The sequence below is a fragment of the Hypomesus nipponensis genome, chromosome 13 (assembly GCF_054491055.1).
Source record: "Hypomesus nipponensis isolate SF chromosome 13, ASM5449105v1, whole genome shotgun sequence".
NCBI classification, from domain to species: Eukaryota; Metazoa; Chordata; class Actinopteri; order Osmeriformes; family Osmeridae; genus Hypomesus; species Hypomesus nipponensis.
In genome coordinates this window covers 17,515,001-17,528,325 of record NC_140373.1, presented here as the reverse complement: position 1 = coordinate 17,528,325, position 13,325 = coordinate 17,515,001, and the positions used below count along the sequence as shown (strand labels likewise).

At 50.6% G+C, this 13,325-nt stretch overlaps 1 protein-coding gene across 16 annotated transcripts in view; it reads right to left on the bottom strand.

The window, feature by feature from the left end:
- The window catches only part of camk2g1 (calcium/calmodulin-dependent protein kinase (CaM kinase) II gamma 1), a 36,293-nt gene that overhangs the window by 16,182 nt on the left and 6,786 nt on the right, over positions 1–13,325 (bottom strand). For 6 of the 16 annotated variants that reach the window (XM_084671016.1, XM_084671017.1, XM_084671023.1 and 3 more), the window contains exons 3-14: positions 9,680–9,739; positions 8,616–8,670; positions 8,423–8,488; positions 7,677–7,749; positions 6,453–6,491; positions 5,774–5,876; positions 5,363–5,446; positions 4,575–4,669; positions 3,656–3,778; positions 3,353–3,436; positions 2,588–2,630; positions 1,726–1,785 (exon numbers count right to left, since the gene is read on the bottom strand). In XM_084671016.1, the coding sequence (XP_084527142.1) occupies positions 1,726–1,785; positions 2,588–2,630; positions 3,353–3,436; positions 3,656–3,778; positions 4,575–4,669; positions 5,363–5,446; positions 5,774–5,876; positions 6,453–6,491; positions 7,677–7,749; positions 8,423–8,488; positions 8,616–8,670; positions 9,680–9,739 (885 nt within the window). The remainder of the gene's footprint in view (positions 1–1,725; positions 1,786–2,587; positions 2,631–3,352; positions 3,437–3,655; positions 3,779–4,574; positions 4,670–5,362; positions 5,447–5,773; positions 5,877–6,452; positions 6,492–7,676; positions 7,750–8,422; positions 8,489–8,615; positions 8,671–9,679; positions 9,740–13,325) is intronic. The other 10 variants (XM_084671022.1, XM_084671032.1, XM_084671028.1 and 7 more) reach the window with 3 other exon arrangements.

Sequence of the window (13,325 nt, the reverse complement as noted above, 5' to 3'; positions counted from 1 at the left end):
GTCCCTGCCTCCAGGGGCAGGATGGAGGACATCTTTTGGGGCATTTGAAGGAGCACCTTGCCAGCTGTTAAGGGGTAACACACATCTACATGCAAAAGGCAACTAGTCCTTTATGACACTCTGTTTTAGGAGGACTGGGTCAGACATGGCCTTATCTGGCCTGCCTCACACACCCAGGAAGGGGAGGAGCTAGCAATGGAAAAAGGGGGGGGGGGGGGGGGCGAGCAGTGATATCATCGCAGCACTAAACCAATCGTAGGTAGATGTCAGGACCGGGGGCTAATCTGCCTTGTTTGGAGCAATGATGTCATCAGTCTTCAGCACTTACACGCAGGCGATTGGTCCGTTCACAGAGAGGAGCCCTGTGATTGGAGGACTCTATCGTACAGTTCTGTCAATCACCCTCATCCAGAATCACAAAGCACCAATCATACACCTAAGGGGGAGGGACCTGGAACCTCCAGAGGAGAGGCTCTATCCAGGGTCTCTAGTCTCAGGTAGAGGCTATTAAGGGCTACACTAAGGCCTCTGCTCTCAGGTAGAGGCTATTAAGGGCTACACTAAGGCCTCTGCTCTCAGGTAGAGGCTACACTCAGGCCTCTGCTCTCAGGTAGAGGCTAGTAGAGGCTACACTCAGGCCTCTGCTCTCAGGTAGAGGCTAGTAGAGGCTACACTCAGGCCTCTGCTCTCAGGTAGAGTCTAGTAGAGGCTACCCTAAGGCCTCTGGTCTCAGGTAGAGGCTAGTAGAGGCTACACTAAGGCCTCTGGTTTCAGGTAGAGGCTACACTAAGGCCTCTGCTCTCAGGTAGAGGCTACACAGGCCTGTAGTCTCAGGTATCTGGAGTTGCTACAGCACTTCCTGAAAAGGATCTCTTAAATCCTGTCAATGAACTAACTGGGGTTTTGTTGACCCAGAACAGTGCTGGAAGGCAGATGTACTCAGCGACAGGCCGTCCCTCGTTAGGGGGCCTGAGAACCCTGTGGTTCCCTCTAGCCCCGCCCCCCGCCCCCTCACACCAGTTCTGGGATCGCAGACCTCTCACCACCCCCCCAGGCCGGAGGGAAACGTGGAGGGAGGACACGGACATGCTTCCGGAAGCGTCTCCCAGAGTGCTGGAGGGGCACCCAGAGGCACCGCCCCGCGCAGCCTCCCCCCCGCCCAGTCACCACGGTAACCAGGGCCTCACTCTGGTGACGCCCCCCTCCCGCACCCCCGTGCCCTCCCCCCCCGCCTCCCCCGGCCTCCGCCCGCCCCAGGTCTGACGATGGCAGCAAGCCAACCCAGCTCCTGCCGGCCCCTGCAGTCAGCCCCCTAGACACACGCCCCCCCAGCCCCGCCCCCAGCCCCGCCCCCAGCCCGACACGGCCGGGCACTCTGGGGTCGAGGTGAACTAGTGGGTGTGTGTGTGATGTCGACCGTGCAGAAGGCTGACGTGTACAGATGTTAAAGGCTACAACGATGGCATTGTCCTTACAGTACTGTAGGTATGGCGTGGGTTTAGTGTGTGCTGTGAATATAGTGTGTTCATTTAGAAGATATCCACTGATAAGAGACAGTATGCTCTGTGTGTGTGTGTGTGTGTGATAAGAGGGGAAGGGTCAGGCTTGCATGCGGGAAGCGGAAGAGGGGGGGTTACTGTGCCGCCCCAGGATAGGTTTGTGTGTGTGTGTGTGTGTGAGCGAGTGTGCGAGGAGGAAGTGGGTGGGCGTGTCCCAGGGACATACCTTCCTGTGCCAGCGAGGCAGTGGAGGAGGCAGCAGCAGAGTTGGTATGCTGCCGGCCCACTAGTGGATAGAAAGGCTACAGTTTGGGGGGGGGCTCGGCCAATCAGCCTTCGCTAGCTGGCCTCGCCCCCCGCGGCGCCGCCGGCACATGGCTCCAGTCATCCCACGCCAAGCCTGCGAGGATGGCTGGAGACAGGTGCCGCAGAGCGCGCAGGACCGGACCTCAGGGAGGAGCCCTGGGGGTCCCCTTGGGGCCCACAGACACAGAGCGTGTATACCCGGGCTCTCTCTCTCTCAGAGAGAGAGGGCCACAGGAACTACGTCCAGGTGAACCCTTACAGGTACCTGCAGGGCCGGGACACCGCTGTCAAGCGACAATATTAACCCTCAATAAACCATTCTAGACTTCCAGCACGTCACCTCTCTTTCACTCTCTCTCTCTCTCTCTCTCTCTCTCTCACACACACACACACGCACACACACACACACACACACACACGAGAGACAGCAGAAAGGAGGACACACAAGGAGAGAGAGGTTAGCACAGATAATGATGGTTACCCCTTCACATAAAACAAACAGACCACACACAGTACAGGTGAGCTGAACATGGAGGAATGCTTTCCGGCCGCCAGCACGTCCTCGCTCCTCAACAGCAGCAGCAGCCTACAGGCTGGGTCTGACCGCACACGGCTCCCTCTATCAGTCTACCTTCCACAACACACACACTCGGGGACTGGCCTCCACAGCCGCATGCCCTTCCCCACAGAAACAAGGAGTAGTGGAGAGAACATTAGAACAGGGTATCTGGAGGCACACACACACACACACATATGCACACTCACAAGCACCCCACACCTACCTGAGAAGTTTCTTGAGACCAGCATTGTGGTCAGGATGGCCCCCTAGACAGAGAGAAGGACACGTGAGGGGGGGGAGAGCACAACCTCCTGGGGAGACTAGAGCTGTGAGGAGACATGGGGGTGTAGAGGAGAGAGAGAAGAGACAGGACTGGAGGAGGTGTAGAGGAGAGAGAGAAGAGACAGGACTGGAGGAGGTGTAGAGGACAGAGAAGAGAGACAGGGCTGGAGGAGGTGTAGAGGACAGAGAAGAGAGACAGGGCTGGAGGAGGTGTAGAGGACAGAGAAGAGAGACAGGGCTGGAGGAGGTGTAGAGGACAGAGAAGAGAGACAGGGCTGGAGGAGGTGTAGAGGACAGAGAAGAGAGACAGGGCTGGAGGAGGTGTAGAGGACAGAGAAGAGAGACAGGGCTGGAGGAGGTGTAGAGGACAGAGAAGAGAGACAGGGCTGGAGGAGGTGTAGAGGACAGAGGAGAGAGACAGGACTGGAGGAGGTGTAGAGGAGAGAGAGAAGAGACAGGACTGGAGAAGAGAGACAGGGCTGGAGGAGGTGTAGAGGAGAGAGAAGAGAGACAGGGCTGGAGGAGGTGTAGAGGACAGAGAAGAGAGACAGGGCTGGAGGAGGTGTAGAGGACAGAGGAGAGAGACAGGACTGGAGGAGGTGTAGAGGAGAGAGAAGAGAGACAGGGCTGGAGGAGGTGTAGAGGAGAGAGAGAAGAGACAGGACTGGAGGAGGTGTAGAGGAGAGGTGTGCTGGGTTAGAAGTACTTTCAGTTTTCGACGGGCGTTGAACTTGCGCAGACACTCCACAGTCTCCTGTCTGTGCATCATGGAGGCCACGGTGGAGCGTTGCTGTGGACAACAGAGAAGAGCATTAGAGCTTACACCAAACACTGAGCGTGTTTACATGCACACTAAAATGCCAATCATAATGTCTGTGTGTGTATAAGCGTGATTGTGTGTCTGTGTGTAAGGTAGTGTGTGTATGTGTGTGTGAGAGTGTATGTGTGTGTGAGAGAGTGAGTGTGTGTGTGTGTGTGTCTGTGTGAGAGTGTGTGTGTGTGTACTTACGCAGACCCAGGGGTGTTTGAGGGCCTGCTCAGAGGTGATCCTCTTGGCTGGGTTGATGGTCAGCATCTGGTTGATCAGGTTCTTAGCCTCTGGAGTGACTGTGTCCCACTCTGGAGAGGGGAACTGAGCAGGAGAGGAGAGAAGAGGGGTAGGGAGGAGAGAGGGGGAGGAGAGGGGGAGGAGAGGGGGAGGAAAGAGAGAGGAGAGGGAGAGGAGAGGGGGAGGGGGAGGAGAGGGGGAGGAGAGAGAGGAGAGGGAGAGGAGAGAGAGAGGAGAGGGAGAGGGGGAGGAGAGAGAGAGGAGAGGGAGAGGGGGAGGAGAGAGAGAGGAGAGGGGTAGGAGAGGGAGAGAGAGGAGAGAGGGGGAGGAGAGGGGGAGGAGAGGGGGAGGAGAGAGAGGAGAGGGAGAGGGGGAGGAGAGAGGAAAGGGAGAGGGGGAGGAGAGGGGGAGGAGAGCGGGAGGAGAGAGAGAGGAGAGGGAGAGGAGAAGAGAGGGAGGGGGAGGAGAGAGAGGAGAGCGAGAGGAGCAGGGGGAGGAGAGAGGAGAGGGGGTGGAGAGGGAGGAGAGAGAGAGGAAAGGGAGGAGAGGATGAGGAGCAGAGAGAGAGGAAGAGGGAGAGAGGAACACATACATTATATTAGTACTATGTCTACTGAGGTCATTAATTAAACAGGAGACAGATGGGGGATTCTGCTTCTACTTAGCAAACTGAAAACTTCATTACCACAGAGTGCAGGAAAGGAGAATACACACACACACACACACACCTCTGCAATGCGTCAGGGTGCCCTGATAGGATCAATAGCTCCAGCGCATCTCTCTGTTTAACACTCCTAACCGTTCACCTGCTCCCTTCAAAGGGGAGCCCCCCACCCCCCCCCCCACACACACACACACACACACACACACACTGACATACGTCGTAGGCCCCAGCCTTGATCTGCTGGTAGAGTTTGTGCTGGTCTTCATCCCAGAATGGAGGATAGCCAACTAACAGGATATACAGAATCACACCTGAGGAGAGACACAGAGAGAGAGAGAGAGAGACAGAGAGAGAGGGAGAGGGAGAGAGGGAGAGAGGGAGAGAGGGAGAGAGAGAGAGAGGGAGAGAGAGAGAGAGAGAGAGGGAGAGAGGGAGAGAGAGAGAGAGAGACAGAGTGAGAGAGACAGAAAGAGAGAGGGACAGAGGGAGAGAGAGAGAGAGAGAGGGAGAGAGAGAGAGGGAGAGACAGAGGGAGAGAGATACAGAGGGAGAGAGAGAGAGAGAGAGGGAGAGAGAGACAGACACAGAGACAGAGAGAGAGACAGAGGGAGAGAGAGACAGAGGGAGAGAGACAGAGGGAGAGACAGAGGGAGAGAGACAGAGGGAGAGACAGAGGGAGAGAGAGAAGGGGGTGAGATATTTCCTTCAACTCTTCTCTGGGATCAATTTCTAGAGTATGTATTGAAAGACTTGGCCTGAATTCATAATCATAACCCCATATTTGTTGTAGTTCCTACTTCCCACACAAAACTACACCAGGTATGTCTGCCAAACTGCAGCCCAAATTCCCTTTGAGTGTCTCCTGTACACAGCAGGGAACATGTGAAGTTGTAATGTCGGGTCTAGTGACCAGCATGGTGACTGAGTGACTGCTAGTCCCCCACCCTGACCTCCCCAGAGGAGTGTTTGTGTGTAGGCTGGTGTGCCGCGGGGCGAGTGCTCACCACAGGCCCAGATGTCCACAGGCTTGCCGTACGGGTCTTTCCTCAGAACCTCTGGGGACAGGTATCCAGGGGTGCCCGCAAACCCTGCCACAAACACAGGAGGGTTTCACTGCTGTCTGCTCACCGTGTTTCACCTTCTGTTCTGTCTCTCATTCAAGCCAGGCTGGCTGACAGAACACATCCTCTAAGCCTCGAGCTATATCGGGACAACATTCTTGTGTTTGCAATGATTTTGTAAGGCAAACTTTTTTTTTTCCTGGTGTAACTTATTTAAATCGACAGAATACTCAACTAGCGATACAGTCAAAGCGCCAGTGAAGCTGTTACTGAAGTAGGCTCTGTCATTCCTGCTGATCCTCTTCTGTGTGAGTTAGTGTTGGCGTGTGGGTTTACTTGAGAAAAGTCTCTCACCAAACCAGGCCTGTTGGTCTCCCTGCACCTCGATGGCTAGCCCAAAGTCTGCTAGCTTCACTGCTGCTCCCTTCAGCTTGCTGGCCAGCAACAGGTTCTCAGGCTGACGCACAGTCACACAGTTAGACACAGTTAGACACAGTTAGACACACACCCAGTCACACAGAGTGGAACACAGTCATACAGAGCTATACAGACATTCATATTCATACAGATACAAATTCATACAGACACAACCCTCATTGCATTTCCTTCTACAGAACTGTATATATATATACATACATATTTAGAGAGAGTTAAGGCAATGTTTGATGTAAAGACATAGGGGAGGTTTACTGTATAGGAAATCTAGAGATGGAAAGAGAGCAGGGAGGAGGAGAGCAGAGACAGATCCTCTCTACAAGACCATATATGGACATGGGCTTGTAGTCATGGAAACCACTAGGGAGTCATTTAGACGCTACAGTGGGGTGAATACTAAATGTGCGGTATGTGTTTGTGTGGCAGCGTTTGAGATGGCCGTTACTTGAGCAGCGGAACATGAAGGGCTGCAGTACAAGCCCACTCAGTGCCAGAGGTCGACACATCAGGCCGACAGCACCAACACACACACACACACACACACACACGTGAGGAAACACAAGTGTGCATGCATGCAAGAGCGCGCACACACTCTCACATTGTAATGCAGTGAAATTGCAGATGAAATGTGGTTCATCTGCAGGAGGAGAGAAGGAGGACGGTTTCGTGTTCATTTGCACCAAACGGATGAAAACACGACAAAGGTCGCTCCCGTGAAAACAGACTGTTGTGATGTCAGTCAGGTTGTCATGGTTACTCTGAGGCTCTTCATTCTCTTTCCCTTCCCTCTTATAATGGGCCTTGTTACAATAGGTAGACTGCCCTGCCTAACTCTTATAATGGGCCTCATTACAACAGTAAGACTACCCTGCCTAACTCTTATAATGGACCTTGTTACAACAGTAAGACTGCCCTGCCTAACTCTTATAATGGGCCTTGTTACAATAGTAAGACTGCCCTGCCTAACTCTTATAATGGGCCTTGTTACAATAAGTAGACTGCCCTGCGAAACTCATATAATGGGCCTTGTTACAATAGGTAGACTGCCCTGCCTAACTCTTATAATGGACCTTGTTACAATAGGTAGACTGCCCTGCCTAACTCTTATAATGGGCTTTGTTACAATAGGTAGACTGCCCTGCCTAACTCTTATAATGGGCCTTGTTACAATAGGTAGACTGCCCTGCCTTACTCTTATAATGGGCCTTGTTACAATAGGTAGACTGCCCTGCCTAACTCTTATAATGGGCCTTGTTACAATAGTAAGACTGCCCTGCCTAACTCTTATAATGGGCCTTGTTACAATAGGTAGACTGCCCTGCCTAACTCTTATAATGGACCTCATTACAATAGTAAGACTGCCCTGCCTAACTCTTATAATGGGCCTTGTTACAATAGGTAGACTGCCCTGCGAAACTCATATAATGGGCCTTGTTACAATAGTAAGACTGTCTAACTCATATAGTGGGCTTCATTACAATGGTCAGAGCTAGTTTCTTATCTGGGGGGGGGGGGGGGGGGTCCCACCCTTGATTATCCCTTGCCCTTATGCACAGATGACAGGCAATTTCTGTACCCTGCTCTCCAGCGCACACACACACACACACACTCATGTTCAGAGTCCTGAAGGAAATGTAAGAGAGGGGGAGGCAATACCAAGAGAGAGGGGAACAGAGACAGAGAGGGGGGGGAGTAAAACAGGGATGTAAGGGGAGTATGTTAAGAGAAAGAGAGACAAACAGAGAGAGGGGGGGGGGGGTAGCGAGCGTTGCCATGGGCAGAGGTGTGTGTGTGGTTGCCATGGCGACGGGCAGCCACTCACCTTGAGGTCCCTGTGCACGATGTCATGCTGGTGGATATGATTGACACTCTCCAAGATCTGATTAATACACTGACTAGAGGAAGAGATGGGGGAGGGGCAGGGCCAGAGAGAGATGGAGAGAAAGAGACAGAGACACAGAGAGAGAGAGAGAGAGAGAGAGAGAGAGAGAGAGAGAGAGAGAGAGAGAGAGAGAGAGAGAGAGAGAGAGAGAGAGAGAGAGAGAGAGAGAGAGAGAGAGGGAGAGAGAGAGAGGGAGAGAGACACACAGAGAGAGAGATTAGCATTCACCACATTTACCAACCATATAACATACATCATTACTACAAGGCAAATGTCCGGCAACTGAACTGAAAGAAAGGTTGAGTGCAGTTGACATGTGTGGGGGTTTAACAACATAGAAACGACCAACTCTGGATACCGCTATCATCTTCCAGCATGAAAGCATGTATGTGTGTGTGAGCGCATGCCCCCGGGGGGAGGGGCAGACAGAGAGGGAGTGAGATGACAGCGAATGAGGGAGGACAGCAGGGTGGATTCAACAGAGAGGGCTCGAATATAGATATACCTGTTGACGAGGAAACAGCAAACAAGGATACAAAACAATCCCCATGCTTGTGTGTGTGTGTGTGTGTGTCCGAGAACACAGGCGTACAGTTTGTGCGTACATCGGTGTGTCCAATCCTAGTCTCCAAGTGGTTTGACCTGGAGGGTGGAGCTAAGTAACCAGGGAAACCGGAGGTACGTACCTGGCGTCTGCCTCGCTGTAATACTCCCTGGCTACGATGTCCTCAAACAGCTCTCCTCCCGTCACGCTGACACACACGGGACACACACACAGCATGGAAACACAGGCCGTCAGCACAAACCAACAAACCCCACTAGTCTAGAGGCAGAACGTGTGAACAAGACCCTGTTCCGTCTGTAACAGTGTATACTTACAGGTCAAAGACCAGGTAATGAAAGCCTTCTTCAGAGATACTGTCATGGAGTCTCACTGAGAGAGAGAGAGAGAGAGAGAGAGAGAGAGAGAGAGAGAGAGAGAGAGAGAGAGAGAGAGAGAGAGAGAGAGACAGAAAGAGAGGGAGAAAGAGAGAGACAGAAAGAGACAGAGAGAGACAGAGAAAGAGAGACAGAGGAGGAGGGAGAGAGAGAGACAGAGAGAGAGACGGAGAGAGAGAGGTTGGTGATGAAGCTGGGACCAGGGTTAGGCTGCGGTTATGTAAAGTGAAAAGTTGTGTAATAAAACGAGCAGGCTGGCCGTGCAGTAAGAACTGAGCGAGCGTCTCTTTCTCTACCTCCCTCTCTCTCTACCTCTCTCCCTCCCCCTCTCTCCCTCCCCCTCTCTCTACCTCTCTCCCTCCCCCTCTCTCTACCTCTCTCCCTCCCCCTCTCTCTACCTCTCTCTACCTCTCTCTCTCTCTCTCTCTCTCTCTCTCTCTCTCTCTCTCTCTCTCTCTCTCTCTCTCTCTCTCTCTCTCTCTCTCTCTCTCTCTCTCTCTCTCTCTCTCTCTCTCTCTCTCTCTCTCTCTCTCTCTCTCTCTCTCTCTCTCTCTCTCTCTCTCTCTCTCTCTCTCTCTCTCTCTCTCTCTCTCTCTCTCTCTCTCTCTCTCTCTCTCTCTCTCTCTCTCTCTCTCTCTCTCTCTCTCTCTCTCTCTCTCTCTCTCTCTCTCTCTCTCTCTCTCTTGTCCTAAAGTTTATCTAAGGCTAAACTGGCATAGAGCAGGAGGGGGCTGCTACAAGGAGCACCATGTCCTAGATTGTACTCAGTGTTACATACAGTAATTACAATTACATAATAAATACCTGCATACATAGAAACATCCAGTGAAAGAACGAGAGAGAAGAAACAGTAACAAGGGTGTCTGTATAGCCCCCTCTATTCACTCCCCCACCTCATCCCTCACTTCATCCCACGGCCTCCCCCCTCCACACTGTCTGGGTGTCACCAACGCTCACAATGATTGTTGTCATTGCAGAAGTAACATAACCACAGAGCCACTCACCGATGTTGGGGTGTTTTAGCAGACGGCAGATACGGGCCTCTCGCTCCAGCTTTTGATGGTCTGGGGAGAGAAGAGGGGAACAGGAAGAAGAGGAGAGGAACATGAGAGGAACATGAGGAACATGAGGAACAAGAGAGGAACAAGAGAGGAACAGGAGAGGAACAAGAGAGGAACAGGAGAGGAACAGGAGAGGAACATGAGGAACAAGAGAGGAACAGGGGAGGAACATGAGAGGAACATGAGGAACAAGAGAGGAACATGAGGAACAAGAGAGGAACAGGGGAGGAACATGAGAGGAACATGAGGAACAAAAGAGGAACATGAGGAACAAGAGAGGAACAAGAGAGGAACAGGAGAGGAACAAGAGAGGAACAGGAGAGGAACATGAGGAACAAGAGAGGAACAGGGGAGGAACAGGGGAGGAACAGGGGAGGAACAAGAGAGGAACAGGGGAGGAACAGGAGAGGAACAGGAGAGGAACAGGAGAGGAACAGGAGAGGAACAGGGGAGGAACAGGAGAGGAACAGGAGAGGAACAGGAGAGGAACAGGGGAGGAACAGGAGAGGAACAAGAGAGAAACAGGGGAGGAACAGGGGAGGAACAGGAGAGGAACAGGGGAGGAACAGGGGAGGAACAGGAGAGGAACAGGGGAGGAACAGGAGAGGAACAGGAGAGGAACAAGAGAGAAACAGGGGAGGAACAGGGGAGGAACAGGAGAGGAACAGGGGAGGAACAGGGGAGGAACAGGGGAGGAACAGGAGAGGAACAGGAGAGGAACAAGAGAGGAACAGGAGGAGAGGAACGAGAATGGAGGAACAGGAGAGGAACAATAGATATGGAGGAACAGGAGGAGGGGAACAGGAGAGGAACAAGAGATATGGAGGAACATGAGAGGAACAGCAGAGGAACAGGAACAGGAGAGGAGAGAACAGGAGAGGAACAGGAGAGGTATTAACCACTGTAATACTGTTAGAACTGTGCACTTCAAATGATTGATTACCTACTGCACTTACTACATGCACTTTTGTATGTGCAATGGGTCTCAGCAGTTTGGCGTATGCTAACTGAATGAAGGTAAGCATTACTGTGTTAGCAGGCAGAGTCCATGAGGCATTTGCCTCTGAACAGCATCTGGACTGGAAACGCAGGAGGTTAAACCCACAGGGATAAAGGGACGCCCAGATAACGCTGTGCTCACACCAAATGCAAAGCACATTTTTTGCACACATTTTTTAAGAGATCACATGTAGAGTCATTGCAAACAGGAGAATTTGTGCCGGGCAATGCAAATGTAGCTTTTTGGTGTGAGCACAGCATAAGAAAGGGCTGGGGGAGAGCATGGGAATCCCAACCAAAGCATTCCAAGCTGCTGTGTGGAGAGAGTCTATCTGTAGTGGGCAGCACCCTGCCCTAGCACAGGAACATTGCAGTGTTGGCACTTCTGTCTGTCTGGGGACACATAGCACACACACACACACACACACACTGTTTAAAGTCTCGTCTCAGCCTGCTGGTGATACTGTAATACTACATGGAAAGGACAGGACAGGGCTAGGGACTAGAGAGATGAGAGATGGAAAGAGTTAGAGAGAGAGAGATGGAAAGAGTTAGAGAGAGAGAGAGAGAGAGAGAGAGAGAGAGAGAGAGAGAGAGAGAGAGAGAGAGAGATGGAAAGAGAGTGATAGAGAGAAAGATGGAAAGAGTTAGAGAGATGGAGAGTGAGGGAAAGAGAGTGATAGAGAGAAAGAGAGAGATGTAGAGATGGAGAGATTGAGAGTGATGGAATGACTGATGGAAAGAGAGTGATAGAGAGAGAGAGAGAGAGAGAGAGAGAGAGAGAGAGAGAGAGAGAGAGAGAGAGAGAGAGAGAGAGAGAGAGAGAGAGAGAGAGAGATGGAAAGAGATGTATATTGAGATGGAGAGTGATGGAAAGAGAGTGATAGAGAAAGAGGGATGGAGAGCAAGAGAGAGATGGGAAGAGATGTAGATTGAGAGATGGAGAGTGATGGAAAGAGAGTGATGGAGAGAGAGACGTGCAAGTCTTGATTTGCTTAAATGTAACGCGTTACAGTAGTCAGACTACTTTTGTTAGGTAACGAGTAACTTAAGGCGTTACTTATTTAATTGAATGAATCCGTTACTAGTTCCTTGTTTAAACAAGTAACGCATTACTTAATTTAGTCTTTTGGTCGAGAGCACACAGCATGTAGCTAAAAGTCTAGGAGAGTTTAGGCTACTTTTCGCTAGGTACCTACGAAAATGTCTTAATCTGCTAGACAGTTGGGTTCCCCTTCGTTCTTTTGGTGCGCAGTCTCACGAGCCCAATTCATGTATTGAACTCAAGTTTGTGTGATGTGTTGCTGAATCGTTCAGTGGTTTCGGTTTAGGATTATATTACAGTAAGTAAAATAGTCTGGTTCAGTACATAAGTGAACACCACTTTGCTACCATATACCTAGCTTAGCTTCGTTTTGCTCCTAGATTCAAACCTAGCCTTGTAGAGCTAGCTAACTACTAGACTTCTGCCTGACATTTTACAACATTATTTATTGATTAAAGAGTTTCTTAATTGAAGAACTTAATGCGAATATTGCTTTTCATTATAGTGGATTATTACCTTGATCCATCTTGCTGTATGAAGATTGCTCATGTTATATGCGAGTGACACTGAATATTCAGTACAATATGTGCTATTGCTGAGGTCAACCCATTAAATGTGCCTTCTGGGCATTACAGTGACCAAGGTGAATTGTCTTAGAAAGAAAAGACTTTTCTTAATGTAACGCAAAAGTAACTTAACGCTTCACTCTCTAAAGCAAGTAACTAAGTAACGTAACTAGTTACTTTACAAGGAATAAGTAGTAACTGTAAGTAGTTACTTTACAAAGTAACGTTACCCAACACTGTGTATGATGCTGCTCGTACACCACAGCATGATCCGATACTGGCTGTGCTCCAGCACATCTATGCACGTTGTATCCATGCATCGTTGCTAACTCGTGCTGACATTGTGATGTTGACACTGAGTTCCCTTTGTTGCCACAAGGCACTTTTTGCCACAAAAACTTAAAGTTCAGCCTAAAAAGTTCAGCCTAAACGGTGCAACGGAACTAAATAAAAATACAAGCAACTCAATTGCTACCAAGACCAAACTTTTGACACCAACGTTGTCTATGTAGTCCAAATATTGAGAGATCCTTAGGGGTGGGAAAAGAAAGAAAAATCATATGTGAGAGAATAAAGGATGTGCTCTCGCCAAAGGCCTTGAGCACACCAAATTATTGAAAATGTTTAGGAAATAAATCTGTTAATTGAATTTCAGTTTCGTAAAAAATGTCGTTCAAAATATTGTGATAAATATTGTATCTTGAGCTGAGTGTATCGTTACACCCCGAAAAGAGACTGATGGAGAGAGAAAGAGAGAGAGAGGAGAGAAATGGAGAGATGGAGAGAGAGAGAGATGGAGGGGAACTGCATGAGCCTGTAATCTCCTTCTACTTCTCAGGAGGTCCTAGGGGTATCTGGGGTAATCCTGGCAATAGCACAGTGAGAGTCTGATCGTGTGCGTGCACGTACGTGTTACCCATGTCAAGACTGAACGAAGACTCATCACTGAAGATGTGCATGCACACCCTAACCACCAAAC